At 37.3% G+C, this 16717-nt stretch overlaps 1 protein-coding gene across 2 annotated transcripts in view; it reads left to right on the forward strand.

Moving 5' to 3' along the window:
• The window catches only part of PPM1H (protein phosphatase, Mg2+/Mn2+ dependent 1H), a 112990-nt gene that overhangs the window by 73610 nt on the left and 22663 nt on the right, over positions 1–16717 (forward strand). For both annotated transcript variants that reach the window (XM_032221413.1, XM_032221412.1), the window contains exon 4: positions 8532–8644. In XM_032221413.1, coding sequence (XP_032077304.1) covers positions 8532–8644 — 113 coding nt within the window. The remainder of the gene's footprint in view (positions 1–8531; positions 8645–16717) is intronic.

The following is a 16717-nucleotide window of genomic DNA, read 5'->3' on the forward strand; positions in this document are numbered from 1 at the left end:
GCATGCTTACCTGTTATTCAACAAAAAATTGGATAAGAAGTTTAAAAGTCATATTTTAAGAAATGCTTTACTGCGGGTCTGGAAAAAATACCAATATAAATTAAATGACCAGATACCCATGTGGGCAATTCCTAGACATGTAATTGAAAATATGAACATAGCACAAAAACAGGGTAGAACTACCTATAGACAGCTTCTCATTTTGGAAAGGGGGGTACTACAACTAAAATCTTTAGAGGTATTAAAAGAGGAGAAGGTAGTTCAAACATGGTTCCAGTATGGGCAATTACAGGCCAGGTGGAAAATAGATCAAAAAATTGGTTTTATCCAAGCTGAAGATAATTTGTTTAAACAAATAAGAGATCAAAGTTTAATGCATATAAAGAGGATATATAATGTATTAATACAGATGGATTCGGAAACAGAATTAGTTAAAGATTGTATGATAAAGTGGGCTCAAAATATTGAAGAACCAATAATGCTGGATATATGGGAAAGAATATGGGTAACAAATGTGAAATTCACACAAGCTCAAAACTTGAGAGAAAAATTTTATAAGATGTTCTATAGATGGCATTTAGATCCTAAAAAGCTGGCTTCTATGTATCTGAATGTACAGACTAACTGTTGGAGGTGTGGTTCTCTCGATGCTACATATTATCATATATGGTGGACCTGCCAAAAGGTTAAGGCATTCTGGATAAAAATATGGTGGATTATGCAAAATATCTTTAAAAGAAGGATAAAGTTCACTCCTCAGTTATTCTTACTAGGTTTATGTACTGACTTTACAGTGGTAGAGACTAACTTGATTCTGCACCTAATAACGGCAGCAAGACTGTTATTGGCGCAATACTGGAAGAAGGAAGACCTGCCTACAACTCAAGAATGGACATTGAAAGTTACGAACTTAGCCGAGGTGGCTAAAATATCGGCATATCTTAAAGATCACTCAAATGAGAGATATAAACGAGACTGGAAAAAATGGATTGACTATATACAAAATAAATACAGGACCAAGAAATTCCAGTTAGCCTATGCTTAAGATCAGAAATGATTTAAATTGTTTAAAGTTAATTCAGCAAGAAGAAGCTAAGATCAATGTAGAGATGTCATTAATTTCTTTATTTCTTTTTTCTCAATAGATTTTAGACTGTGTTTGTTAAAAATCCATACCGTGTACGGGTTCTGGGAAGTCGGGGGGGGGAAGGAGGAGGGGGGTTGGGGGGAGGGGGGAGGGAGGGAGGGGTATACATTATTCTAGACAAGAATTTGGTGGTAAACTAGAACTATTTTGACACACAAAAAATTGTACTCCGATGTCTTACTGATTGAGGAATGATGAAATGTTTTGTTTTAAAAGAAATAAAACTTTTGAACCTTGGGGGAAAAAAAATAGTTATCCTCCTTTAGTGTTACACACCTTGATGTCAATTGAATACCCAAATATTTCACTTTTTTCACCACCTGTATGTCCAGTTTCCCCATCAACTCTTTTTTCTGTTTTTCTGTCATATTTTTCACCATAATTTTTGTTTTATCTGTATTAATCTTCAAGCCCGCTACTTCTCCCCATTCTTCTATTATTTTAACTAGTTTTGGCCCTATTTCTATTGGATCTTCCATAATAAACACCAAATCATCCACAAACACTTGTAATTTATATTCTTCCTTCTTGACACTCATACCTTTCACCTTTTTATTTTGTCGTATTTCTCTATTCAAAATCTCTAGTGTCAGTATAAATAATAATGGCAATAGTGGGCATCCTTGTCTAGTTCCCTTTGCAATCACTATCTTTCCTGTCATATCACCATTTACCATTACCTTTGCCGATTGGTATTATATATCGTTTTAACCATATTTATAAATTCCTCACCAAATCCCATCATTTGAAATTGCATTATCACAAATTGCCAGTTCACTTATCAGAGGCCCTTTGAGTGTCCAGAAACAATAATGCCACTTGCTTTTCTGGGTGGGCTTCATAGTACTCTAGCGTATTCAATACAATTCACATATTGTCTCTGATCTGTCTCTTGGGGAGAAATCTACTTTGGTCTATGTGTATAAATTCATTTAAAAGTTTCTTCATTCTTTCTGCCATTATTGATGCAAAAAATTTATAATCCGCATTTAATAGTGAAATAATTCTTATCATTCTTTACTTGTTGTGGATCTGACTCTTCTTTTAGTATAAACATATATACCTCCGTCCATGTTTTTAGCGTCTTTCCCTCCCTTAATAAGTCGTTTAATAGTTCCAACATTACATTGCTTAATACTTCTTGTAATGTTTTGTACAGTTAGCAATAGCAATAGCAGTTAGACTTATATACCGCTTCATAGGGCTTTCAGCCCTCTCTAAGCGGTTTACAGAGTCAGCATATTGCCCCCACCGTCTGGGTCCTCATTTCACCCACCTCGGAAGGATGGAAGGCTGAGTCAACCTTGAGCCGGTGAGATTAGAACTGCTGAACTGCAGATAACAGTCAGCGGAAGTGGCCTGCAGTACTGCACCCTAACCACTGCGCCACCTCGGCTCTTGTGCCGGTAATCCATCTGGTCCTGGTGTTTTCCCCTTCATTTGCCTTTTGATATCTTCTTTTACCTCCAACATTGTAATTCTTTCTTCTAGTGCCTTCTTACATTTTTATGGGATTTTGATTATTCTAGTTTTCTCTAAAAATTGTCTGATTTTCCCTTCTGGAACCCTCTCATGCTGATACAACTTATTATAGAAGTTCTCAATTATTTTTTCCTTTTTTTCATTTAAATGTTGTATATTCCCTTCTTCATCCACCAGTTGACTTATCAGCTTTTTTTCCTCTTTCCTTTTTCATCTTGTAAGCCAGCCAACGTCCTGGTTTAGCTGCATTTTCAAAAAGGTTTTGTTTTGCCAATTTTATTTTATTTGCAAAGTCCTCATTTTCTATCATATTAAATCTATGTTTTTGCAGTTCCATCATATTTTTTTTTTATTTAGTGGGTTTTTCTGCAGCCTCGTATCCAAACGTTTGTACTCTGATTCCAACTTCTTTTGAGTTTGTCTGTTCTGTCTATTCTTTTTCCCTAAGTATGTAATTGCAGTGGCTCTGATATATGCTTTGCAAGTGTCTCTGCAAGTTCTGTAACGATGTGTCTTCCTTTCTATTTTCCTGGAAGAAATATGTCAATTCTTTTTCCATATATTGCTGGAAACTTTTCTTTCAAATATTTTTGAATTTAAAGTCCATTTCTCCTTTTTTCTCTGTCCCTTCCAAGTCATTGTTATTGGATTAAGATCTTCCCATGTGCTTATATCTATGTCTATCGTAATTGTTTTGAGTGTTAGTTCTGTTGACATCCACATCATATCAATTCTTGACCATGGCAAATGTCTGTTGGAGTAGAATCTTTATTGCCTTTCTTTCAGGTGTCTTATTCTCCAAACCTCTTGCAAATTTAATTCTTCTACCATCGTGAAAAATGTTTTGGGTAGGGTTTTTCTCAGCTTCTTGTTCATCTTTGTAGATTTATAGTTTATTCCACTATTTACAAATATGTTGAATTAATTGTCTGCATTGCTATCTAATAGTAAATGGTGTCCATTAAAAGCTGCCTAAGAAGGATTGACCTTGAACCATTGTTGATAACCACGAATTGATGAAAGTCCTCTAGAGAAAAGAAATAAGACCAGCTGTGTAAACATTGCCTTGCCCTCCTTTGCTACATTATAATGGGCTGCTGAGAATGTCTTCCTGATAGTGTGGGGTTTTTTCCTATGGGGAGAAGAAATTTGGATAACCCAGACAATTTATACTAAAGTTTCCTTTTTTTTCTGTTAATTTGGCTATTTTGGGGTTATTTTTTACCTACCCAATTTTTATCTTTTTCCTTCTTTCTTTTTTTTTAACCTCTTGCAATGAGATGTGGATTACTATTGTGGAATTAATTTTGTGGGTTTTTTTTTCTTTCCCCTTTTTGGGAGGGGTGTGTGAGTGCCTTTTCACCAATATTTTTTTTCTCATTTCCTATCTTTTTTCTTTTTTTCCTTTTTTCCTTCACTTGGGCATTTTAAAGCGAATGGATTATGGTAACAAGAACCTGAAGATGGGGTCCAAGAACAGGGGTTGGTTTATTGGAAGCTGGTGCTTGGGCTGGTGTGGGCAACTCCAGGATAACAATCTACTAATCTACTAATGTCAGGCCTGCATTTATATTCCTTTTAGAATTTTGGCCTGCCACACATTCTTTAGTTTCATTATGCTGTTTCTTTAGTTTAGTCGATGGGAGGGGGGAATAGACAGGAGTGAGATTGTGGAATATATTGTTTTTCATTCTTTACTAGAAGCCAAGGTCATCCTTTGTCTCCGCACTTTCACACCTGACCAGAAGCAGCTGGGTGGAGACACCAGCATGGAAGAAGATTGGACCATGTGATGGACTGTGGGTGTGGGGACAAGATCATGAACTTTTAACTGGGTGGGATTCTGATGTAACTTCCAGAGTTGGAATCCCACAGCACGATGCCAACATGCCTGTCTTATTAAATTGGAACTTTAAGCATAGTTTTGCCTTCGACTCTGATTTAATTCTGCATGGTATTTGGAATGCTGACACTCTTTGGATTACAAAATTTGATTACAGCTTAAGTACAACAATGTCAGAACCAAATACCAAGATGAAGAAAATAACATCATATGCATCAGCAACAGCCACTCTGCCCGGTTCAGCGACACAGAAAGCAACAGGCTTAGTAACGCAACAAGACAAAGCTGTTTTGGAGCTAAAAAGTATGTTGCAAGACATACATGCAGATCTCAAGGAGCATATAAATAAAGTAGAAGAGAAAGTGGGCAAGGTGGAAAGACGAATTGAAAGAAGTCAAGGAAATGATGGGAAAAATGAGCAGAGACTGCAGAAGGTAGAAGAAAAGGCAGAAATAGCAGAGAAAAAAGTGGAAGAGATGGATTATAGGCTGACAACAATTGATAAAAAGCAAGATGGAGCCAGTGTATTTTGGGAGATGGAAAAATCCAAATTCTATCTAAGACTCCAGAACATAGAAGAAGAGAAAGGAGAGAATTTAGCAGAAAAGATCGCAGAAATTCTCTCAGCGGCTACAGAAATGAGTAAGGAATATATTCTAGGCAGAATAGACGAGTTACTTAGAGTATATACAAGATATGCAATTAGAAACAACTTGCTCAGAGGGGTACATTTAAGATTTGTCAACAAAACCTCTAAAAATGAAATATTGCAAGCAGAAAGAAGTACCACAATAAAATACAAGTCTAGAGAGATAATGGTATTGAAGCAAGTCCCATGGAAGGTTAGAGAAATAAGAAAGTAATACCAATTTCTGACTAAGAGTCTGATCAAAAAAGGGGTGAGTTTTAGATGGCTTGTTCCAGAAGGGATTTTGGTAAACTGGAAAGAACAAAGGTACAGACTAGATACACTAGTCTATGAACAACAAATAGCAGCACAAGAGAGAATGCTGGTAAGAGAAGAGGGAGGAGCTAAATGCCAGGAAGGTAAGGGAAAAGGGAGATGGAGAAAGAACAGGAAGAGAAAGTGCTAAGAGAAGGAGCAATAGCCAAAAAAACAAAGGAGCAGAGGGAGCTAAGAATGACTAGATCAACTAAACCTATAAACCAATGACATGGAGGAAGAAATAAAAGTAATCTCCATTAATAAAAAATGGATTAAATTCGACAATAAAAAGAAGAACATTTAACAAATTAGAGAAATTGAAATTGGATATTTTATGCTTACAGGAAGTACACATTAGAAAGCAACACAGAAAGTATTTGGATTCTCAAAAGTTACCAAGAAAATCAAATGCATAGAGTGAAAGTCAAACACCGAGAGATTCCAATTTGCTTTCCTTAAGCAGTTCTCAAGATCTATCACTTCCTTTCTTCTAGCTAACGGCTCAGTCCATTCGCTGCTGGCCTGAGTGTGGGAAAGCTTTGTAACACCCGCTCCCTGCTTTCTTCTGCCACTCTCTTTAAAAAGCTTTAACTGGAGGTTAAAAAGTTTATTTACAGGAATGTTGCACTTTCAAGCACTCTTATTATCTCATCCAGAAGATCACCACGCTGATTCCCGTGCTTTGTCTTGCATTTCAGCTGCGGTAACTCGCATTGGCTGCCTTTCCTGCTTTGGGTCCGGAGGCAAATGCAGGTGTTTTAGGGTAACTGGTTCAGATTTATGATGGGTGAGGAGTCCAGGGATCATGTGGCATCACCTTTTGTGACTTAACAACTGTGGCAAGAAAGTTCATAAAATGGGGCAAATCTCATTGAGCAACTGTCTCATTTAGCAACAGAAATTTGGGGCTCAATTGTGATCCTATGTTCAGGACTGTTGTATTCTGCTTTCTGGCTGTCAGGTTTTTGTTCGAAGATAATATATTACTGCATCTACCATTCTTTTTTATTGTGGTGCTTATTTTTGGAACAGTCTCCTCCTAAAATGTGGTTGGCCCTAACTCTGTAGAAAGGCTTTAAAACTGATCTCTTTTCCCCCATGGACATTATACCAAGATCATAATGGTATATTTGTTGTTTTAATTGTAATTTGGGTTTTCTTCTAGTTTTATTGCTTACACCACCTGCAAATGTGATCCTGAAAGTTGAGGATTTGTATTACTCTTCCAAATCAGCCAGTCAAACAGTATAATCCATTTTACCACCATGCTAAATAGTGCTATGTGTTTAGTTTGTATAGTGTTATGTTGAGGGGCAAAAGTTAACAAGTTTTCTTTACTCCTGACAGTGAAAAATTGTTGAATCAAGATGTGAACTGAGATTAAAATCTTAGTATTTGACCTCCTAGGTTTGGACATGCAAGAACCATGCAACTTAAATTATTTCTCAACTCTGAAGCAAACCTGGCTGAAGCCATCTTTTGCTACCTCATAGTTGCCACAAAGGGGATGTGATGGCTCAGTGGCTAAGATGCTGAGCTTGTCGATCAGAAAAGTTGGCAATTTGAATCCCTAGCACTGTGTAATGGAGTGAGCTCCCGTTACTTGCCCCAGCTTCTGTCAACCTAGCAGTTCGAAAGCATGTAAAAATGCAAGTAGAAAAATAGGGACCACTTTGGTGAGAAGGTAACAGCACTCTGTGCGCCTTTAGCATTTAGTCATGCCAGCCACATGACCATGGAATCATCATCAGACAGTGTTGCCTCTTCAGCTTAGAAACGGAGATGAGCACTGCCTCCTAGATTCGGGAACGACTAACACATACATGCGAGGGGAACCTTTACCGTTACCTGTAGTTGTCATGAACTTTGAAAAGGGGAAGGAAGGGGGGGAGTAGATAAATCAGCTAACAGTCAAAACAAAACGTTTTTCTTGTGGGAACCAAGGTCATCCCTACAGGTGGCAGTTGAAGGAGCAGAGGAGTGTCCAAGCAGCCTGCCAGCTACTTTCATTGGACAATGTGACTGATGATGGGGAGGGAAATATTTGCTCTTATAATTAGAGAGAAAACCATGGTAACTTTCAGAATTGGTTTTCACTAGCTGTGCCGATATGATGTATCCAATAAACATGTTCTTTGAGATATTTACCTGCCTCGGAGTTGTGCTTTTAGCGATGCGTTACTTGGAATACTGACATTACAGTCCATGCTGTTACTTTGAATACATGGTGTATGTTTCAATTAATTTTTTAATAGTACTTTGCTTTCTTGTTTTTTTTTTTTAAATTATTTTTATTTTTTATTACACAGACAACAATGGGAAAGGGAGAGGATGGAAAAAAAAGGGGGGGGGAGGGGAAACCCATCTTCACATACAATATGTCGTTTAATCACAGGTGCATCCCTACTAAGTTTATACATCCCGTATCTCTCTATTGTATATTTAATAAGCACCACAATAAGCTAGGGTTTAAAAAACAAAAAACAACAAAATAAAACAAGGGAGAGAGGGGAAAAAAAAAGGGTAGGGGGAGGGGGGGGAGGCCAAAAAGGACAAAAAAAGGTCCAAGAAGGAAAGGAAAAAAAAAAAAGGAAAAAAAAAAAACCATCATCACATGCAGCATGTCGTTTGATTACGGTTGTTTTAACATCTACATCTTCAAATAATGTTTACCATCTCAGATATTTCCTCTAATGTAACTAAAGGTCTCATTTTCCTTCTACCATATATATTCAGTTAACATTAGCATTGTTTTCCCCCAGAGAATATACTTCTATTCATTGTTAATCTTGCATTTCATACCTTCAAACAGAGATCTTATTCCTTCATTGTTCAACAAGGCATCGCTGCCTATATATACCAGTTTTCATTTGTTCCCCTATTAGAATTGCCTTATCAGCAGCGAAAGTACTTTGCTTTCTTGTTAACTTCCTTAATCAGTTGCTTTTTCTGCTCAAGAGTTAAGTATTCATTAATTTTTATTTTCCTAGTGTGCCAAAGGGAGAAGAAAAAAACCTAGCATGGTCTACTTTTCAATCCAAGCATCACTCAGATTTAATTGTACATGTTGAAATTATTTTCTAAATTATGATGTAATTTCCCCCCCCCCTCAGGATTTGCAGATAGAACGTGAAAAAGCTGTCTTCAATATATCTGGTGGTTGTACGGCTCTTGTGGTGGTGTATTTACTGGGGAAACTCTATGTGGCAAATGCAGGTGATAGCAGGTAAGCTAAATTTGTCATTTGGCTGGAAAATTGTAAGTAAAGTTCTTTAATATTTACATTTGTGTGTGTTCAACTAAAACAAAATGTATTTCTGTCCTCTTTCATGAATTTCAGTTTTCACAAAAATTAACTAATTCTAAATGAAGTTATGTTCTTTGCAACTTTCTGATGTTAAATCTTTTCTTCTGCCAGTGTCTTAACTGGCTTGAAGTTTCTGGGACAATCTCTGAAATTTTTCTTCCCCTTCCTTTTAATGCGCTGCCATTTCTTCTTCCTGCATCACAAGTTAAACATGTTTCAATGTCCGTCTTTTTTTTTTGGTCAGTCGAAGCAAATAGGCCAGCAATATAGAGTGAATGCAGCAACCTGAAGTACTGAAATAACTTGTAATTATATTTTATGTGATCAATTTTTTTTTGCCTTGAAAATAAAACTTTGATTCATTTGGAAAATTCGTATGTTAAAGTTTCCTTAAAGTGGGATCAAGTCCTTGTGTGAAGGCCAGGCCAATTCCCCCATCCCCACTTGATCAATATACTTTTCTATCGGTTGTGATTTTAATAAAAACCTTTTTATCCCCCCCCCTTTGTTTAAAGTACAGATTTTAGTGTTGTTTGCACAAATTTGCATTGCTGTTGTGCAATAGCATTTTTATTAGTTCAGCAGTACATTACAACATAAATACAATACATTAAGCATAATGCATATGAAGTGCACTGGCTGCCAATTTCTAAAACTATTTTGATAATGCAGAATTTACAGCAAAATTCTCAGCCAAAGATTTCTATGGATCAAAATATAAAATTTACTTTTGACTCCATAATCAATTGTTTCTTTTATAAGAGTTTTCTTAGAAGAATATAAGAAAATTGTGTAAAAAAATTATTTCAGTAATAGCAATGCTAGAGCAATCCAGATAGTAATAGGGAAGAGGCTTGGCAGAGCAGCGACAGTCAGTAAATCCAAATAAAACAATTTTTTTAAAGGAATCCAGCACAGAACCTCTCTAGGTATACATATTATCACTAGTACTAGTCATATTAGAAATGTACGTATTTACTACTGTATCATTTTAAAGCCATTGCTAGAAAATACTAACATTTATGTTTAACTCTTTATGGAAACAATTAGTAGATGCATTTCAAGAACGAGTGCATTTAATTGTAGGAGTCAATGGGGAAGAATCATACTTATTTAATTTCTTTTCCTCTGTTCTTTTCCTACTGTTGCTGTTTTCTGGTCCATATAATAAATAACTTCTTGTAAACTCTTATTTGTTCATTGTATCTGTCCCATCTCTGCCTATCACATTCAGAATACTTCTTCAAACATGAATATGTTTCTGCTTCACCTATGCGAAATTCCTAATGTCTGGAGCTTTTTGATAAAATGAGCACATACTTCCTGTGGTGTCAAATTCCTAACAACTGTCAAAAAGGAGTTGGTAAATGATTTATCTTCATCACTTCTTAGCAGATTGTGGAATCTGTTAAAGAGATATGCAGTTCATTGCTGTGTTTCAAATAATTTCTGGTCGAAAAGGTATCAGGGCATCCTATGAATACTTTTTCACAGCAGGAAGAGAGTGTTTTTTTATTTCCTTTAGAGCAGGGGTGTCAAACTCGGTGGCGTCATGTGATGTACCACAACTTTCCCCCCCTTCGCTAAACTGGGCGTGGCCAGCATGTAATGCATCCAGCTAGCAGTCCGCAAGTTTGACAGCCTTGCTTTAGAGTATTCAAATGCCAGGTTACCTTTTACAAATGAAATTACTCTTTCAACTTTGCAGCATGGTAGTATTTGCTGTGCATCTTAAGCGGGATGACTTTTTCCTACAGTATTTGATTTCAGCTTTCGCTCTTTAAAGAAGCTTGAAATCTAAGATAAATCACAGAGTCACAAGTATGTTGAATGTGTTAGTACCCTGCATGTAACCTTCCTGTTTGATGGTTTTATCAACCAAGGTATGCTAGAATACATTTTTTCCTTACCTTCCTTAAGAAGGTACACTGGGAAAAAATGGGATTATGGTTTTGGCATACTGGTCAAAGTGTGATTTGGTTAACTTTTATTATCAGGGAATTCTTCATGTAGCCTGGATATGACTTAAGACTCCAAATTGAGTCTATTCCTTCTGTGTTTTAATAAAAAGCATTATGTGATAGACTTGCTTGATTAAAGTAATGATGGAGGTTAGTATTTGTAGGTCTGTGGAAGATTGGGTTTAGTGTATTAGGGAAGTACATTATGAAGAGTTTAATTTAACAAATGAAATTAAAGAAAGCAATAGCAATAGCAGTAGACTTATATACCGCTTCATAGGCCTTTCAGGCCTCTCTAAGCGGTTTACAGAGAGTCAGCATATTGCCCCCAACAATCTGGGTCCTCATTTTACCCACCTCGGAAGGATGGAAGGCTGAGTCAACCCTGAGCCGGTGAGATTTGAACCGCTGACCTGCTGATCTAGCAGTAGCCTGCAGTGCTGCATTTAACCACTGCGCCACCTTGGCTCAAAGAAAAATAGACATGTATGTCTTTGAATCTAAGAAAAAAGAAAGAATATAGCAAATCTGAAGAAAGGTACACTGGTCTTGTAGAATAGAGTTCAATATATGCTGAGAAATAAAATGTAGTTTTCATTATGAATGCCATGGCTATTGCTAACAGGTATGCCAGAAGAAGTGTCATCTACAGGTGAAACTCGAAAAATTAGAATTTCGTGCAAAAGTTCATTTATTTCAATAATGCAACTTAAAAGGTGAAACTAATATATAAGATAGACTCATTACATGCAAAGCAAGGTAGTTCAAGCTGTGATTTGTCATAATTGTGATGATTATGGCTTACAGCTCATGAAAACCCCAAATCCACCATCTCAGAAAATTAGAATATTGTGAAAAGGTGCAATATTCTAGGCTCAAAGTGTCCCACTCTAATCAGCTAATCAAGCCATAACATCTGCAAAGGGTTCCTGAGCCTTTAAATGGTCTCTCAGTCTGGTTCAGTAGGAATCACAATTATGGGAAAGACTGCTGACCTGACAGTTGTGCAGAAAACCATCATTGACACCCTCCATAAGGAGGGAAAGCCTCAAACGGTAATTGCAAAAGAAGTTGGATGTTCCCAAAGTGCTGTATCAAAGCACATTAATAGAAGGTTATGTGGAAGGGAAAAGTATAGAAGAAAAAGGTGCACAAGCAGCAGGGATGACCGCAGCCTGGAGAGGATTGTCAGAAAAAGGCCATTCAAAAGTGTTGGGGACTTTCACAAGGAGTGAACTGAGGCTGGAGTCAGTGCATCAAGAGCCACCATACACAGACGGATCCTGGACATGGGCTTCAAATGTCGTATTCCTCTTGTCAAGCTGCTCCTGAACAACAAACAATGTCAGAAGCATCTTACCTGGGCTAAAGAAAAACAGACCTGGTCTGTTGCTCAGTGGTCCAAAGTCCTCTTTTCTGATGAGAGCAACTTTTCCATCTCATTTGGAAACCAAGGACCCAGAGTATGGAGGAAGAATGGAGAGGCACACACTGCAAGATGCTTGAAGTCCAGTGTGAAGTTTCCACAGTCTGTGTTGATTTGGGGAGCCATGTCATCTGCTGGTGTTGGTCCACTGTGCTTCATTAAGTCCAGGGTCAATGCAGCCATCTGCCAGGAGCTTTTGGAGCACTTCATGCTTCCTTCCGCAGACGAGTTTTATGGGGATGCTAACTTCATTTTCCAGCAGGGCTTGGCACCTGCCCACACTGCCAAAAGCACCAAAACCTGGTTCAATGACTGTGGGATTACTGTGCTTGATTGGCCAGCAAACTCGCCTGACCTGAACCCCATATAGAATCTATGGGGCATTGCCAAGAGAAAGATGAGAGACATGAGACCGAATAATGCAGAAGAGCTGAAGGCCGCTATTGAACCATCCTGGTCTTCCATAACATCTCAGCAGTGCCACAGGTTGATAGCTTCCATGCCACATGCATGAGGCAGTAATTGCTGCAAAAGGGGCCCAAACCAAGTACTGAGTACATATGCATGCTTATACATTTCAGAGGTCCGATGTTGTTCTATGTACAATCCTTGTTTTATTGATTGTATGTAATATTCTAATTTTCTGAGATTGTGGATTTGGGGTTTTCATGAGCTGTAAGCCATAATCATCACAATTATGACAAATCATGGCTTGAACTACCTTGCTTTGCATGTAATGAGTATCTCATATATTAGTTTCACCTTTTAGGTTGCATTACTGAAATAAATGAACTTTTGCACGATATTCTAATTTTTTTAGTTTCACCTGTATTGCATAGCAGCCTAAGCAATGTGTGTGTCCTGTTTAGCCAACTAAATTCTTAAGCAACAAGGCAAGAGTGCATATATTTCTTTATTAAACACACTTATTTGGGAACCAATTTAGAATTTTCATAAATGTTTGATAGCTAGTTTAGAATGTAATAAATATTATTTATTTCATTGCCTTTTTTATTTAATCTTGCCCTTCCTGTATAAATCTAACAAATTAATAACTCATACAGAAAGTGAAAATCTAAAAAAGATAGGAAGCAGATAAATATTTCAGATATATGTTTGGAGTTCATTATTTGGTTTCTAGTATTCTTTGTTTTTGGACAATATGGGTGGCTGTGTTTCCTTCTGTCTCTCCTTTAAAAGACTGGTGGAGAATATTTCAATTTTTTTATTGCAGTGAAATTCTTGGAAGGTATTCAGTCAAAAATTTGTAGGGCTAATTTGCTTAGGCAGGAAACCCTACGGTATACCATTTTAGACAAATGGTTATCCAATCTCTTCTTAAAAATTTCCAGTGTTGCGGCATTCACAACTTCTGGAGGCAGGTTGTTCCACTGATTATCTGTTCTAACTGTCAGGAAATTTCTCCTTAGTTCTAGGTTGCTTCTCTCCTTCATTAATTTCCACCCATTGCTTCTTGTCCTATCCTCAGGTGCTTTGGTCTCCCTCTTCTTTGTGGCAGGCCCTGAGATATTGGAACACTGCTATCATGTTACCCCTAGTCTTTCTTTTAATCAGACAAACCCATTTCCAGAAACCGTTCTTTATATAGCCTCTAGTCCTCTAATCATCTTTGTTGCTCTTCTCTGCACTCTTTCGAAAGTCTCAACATCTTTTTTATATCATGGCAACCAAAACTGGATGCAGTATTCCAAGTGTGGCCTTACCAAGGCATTATAAAATGGAATTAACACTTCATGTGATATTGATTCTATCCCTCTGTTTATGCAGCTTAGAACTGTGATGTCTTTTTTGACAGCTGCAGCATACTGCTGGCTCATATTTAAATGATTATCCACTAGGACTCCAAGATCACTCTCACAGCTACTATTATATACTGTATCTGTGCATTTTGTTTTTTTTGTTTTTGCCTAAATGTAGATGCTTACTGTTTTGATCATTGAATTTCATTTTGTTAGATAGCCCAATGTTCAAGTCTATCAAGATCCTTCTGTAACTTAAGCCTACCTTCTGGTGTGTTGGCTATTCCTGCCAGCTTGGTGTCGTCAGCAAATTTGATGAGTTCCCTATCTATCCCCTCATCCAAATAATTGATGAAAATGTTGGAGAGTCCTGGGCCTAAAACAGAGCCTTGGGGTACTCCACTGCATATTTCCCTCCATGTAGATGAAATTCCATTGAGGAGTACATGTTGAGTGTGGATGGTCAGCCAGTTACGAATCCATCTGGTGGTGATGCTGTCTAACCCACATTTTCTATTTTACCTAATAGGTTATAGTCTTTAAAAAATAATTCATGTATGAAATATTTTCCCTGATATAGTGCCAATTGGGACAAGGGTTTTGGATCAAACAGCTTAATTTAGGCAAAAGGGAATGAAAATGAGTATCATTCTAAAGTGGATTTTTTGTTTTTTTACTTGCATTTGAATAATGATGTCATTTTAGACCATGTTAACAAGATATTGATCTGAAAGATGCATAAAATTGAATTATTGTTTGAGAAAAAACATATTTCACAAGGCTGCTTTGTCACTGTTATTGACATTCTCCCCAGCACACATTATCTTGCCTCATATCACAGCAAGTCTCCAAGATCTAACTGTTTGTTTATAAAATAAGTTAATATCTATAGTCAGCATGACAGACTGAGCAGGGAAACATCTTAATATCTAGTAATAACATCCAGATGTTTCCTTGAAGGCCTCCTTTATAAGGAAAACTTATACCACAGCAGTTTTTTTAGATCAATGTATGGCATAATACTTTGAGTTGCATTTTTCTTTAGGTTGGCCTGCCCCATTCCATAGTCCTGCAGAAGCACTGGACTTCAGCTCCCATAATGCTCACCCAGCATAGTTGACACATGGCACTACTGCAAGGTGCTAGATAAAGGAATACTTTCCAGATCTTGAAAACAATACCCTTAACTTTAGAACAACAATACTGTAAGGCCATCAATTTGTACTGTTTCCTCAAATGCGTGATGAGAAGTGGACATTCTTTTAAAAGACCAAAGGTAGTTTTCTTATGAAATAGTTCATGTAGTAGTATTCTTAGGTCCGTATTTCAGATGCACAATTTGTTCCTTTTAATTAAATACAGCATTAGGTAAAGTGACTTAAGAATTCATTTATTGAATGATTAGTGAATGAAAAAGGATTTCCTATGGGTCATCTCAATTTGATCACCAATAGAGCAATTGCTGGATGTTCTGAATGAGTACAGTATTTGCTGAGACTGTTTAGAACATCAACCGATGACTGGATCACACATGGCAGTGCAAGTATGGTGCTTGACCTGGGCAGGTTCAATTAAGACAGGACTGTAAAGTTGCTTAATGGTCATAAACCTTCATTCAGTATTCACAGGATTCATGATTTCTTCTTGGTCATAGTGAAACATAACAATAAATTTCAATTCCAAAAAGAATTGCATGGATTTTTGTTCTGACCCCCCTCGTCCCACACCAACACACACTCCAAATCAAAGATAAGTTACGGCATTTAATTATCAGACAGACAGGTCCTTGGCAGCAAACTGGCACAGACAAGCTTGAGCAGCAATAAACACAGATAAGGCTTGGCAGCAATCCAGCCTGCCAAGCTCATAGTAATGTCCTCCGATATTCAATCCTGCGTTGACTTCTGCAAAGAGGAGCATGTGCACAAAGAGTCTTTTTATAGTCTGGAGAGGAGCCTAATGACCACCAGCTGAGTGCAATTACCTCCTGTAATTGCGCAACTGCTCCTGACACCTAGTAGCATTTCGATGCCGTACATCCAGGAACAACTCACTACTGGCATCCGGCTCACTCTCCCTTGTCTCCTCCCCACTGGTCCAAGCTCAAGTGCCTCTTGGTGACCAAGGGTCCTCCACATCCTCCAGAGCCGACTCATAGGGCCCCTCGCTGTCTGAGTCTGGTGGCAGCTCCAACGGCTCCTGCTGGGCCACAACAGGTTTTGGCACATATGAAATAAGCAATTAGCAAACGTCTCACTTTCTGCTAGTTAGAAAGAATTTTGTATTCTAAAATCAGACTGAAATTGCTGGAAGAATTTATAAACCAATAGGATTTATTACTACTCTTAGTCTTAGAATTAAGGTGGAATTTGCAAGAAATAGGATTTCACAGGTAAAAAAATTAACACAGAAATAACCTGTGTCCCAAGGTTACCTTGGTTATCTTGCTGAGTAGCAAGAAAAGATTAAGAATGGTACTGTTTAATTTATTTTCTGTTTTTATATTTTATTTATGTCTCCACAGTAAGTTATATGTTTTATGTAGTTTAGCAATTCTTTAAATTAGAATTATTCATTGGTAATGATTTTATTATGTTAGTTTTGCTAACAAGATTACCTAGTGCTTATTTTTTTTTAAAATGGGAGAGCCTTTTGAGCTGTTGTCAACAATTACAGCAACTCGGTGTTATACTTAAAGGGACAAATCCCTGATGCTGTAAATTTAATTTGGATAGCATAATATGAGAAGTACACTTATTACAGATGTGGTGAGGCAGAGGAAGAGGTCCCAAAGGTGCTTTTTAAAGAGGCAACTGTACTTTTTTGTTTTTCTTTTAAAATGTTT

This window comes from Thamnophis elegans, chromosome 7 (genome assembly GCF_009769535.1).
Source record: "Thamnophis elegans isolate rThaEle1 chromosome 7, rThaEle1.pri, whole genome shotgun sequence".
NCBI classification, from domain to species: Eukaryota; Metazoa; Chordata; class Lepidosauria; order Squamata; family Colubridae; genus Thamnophis; species Thamnophis elegans.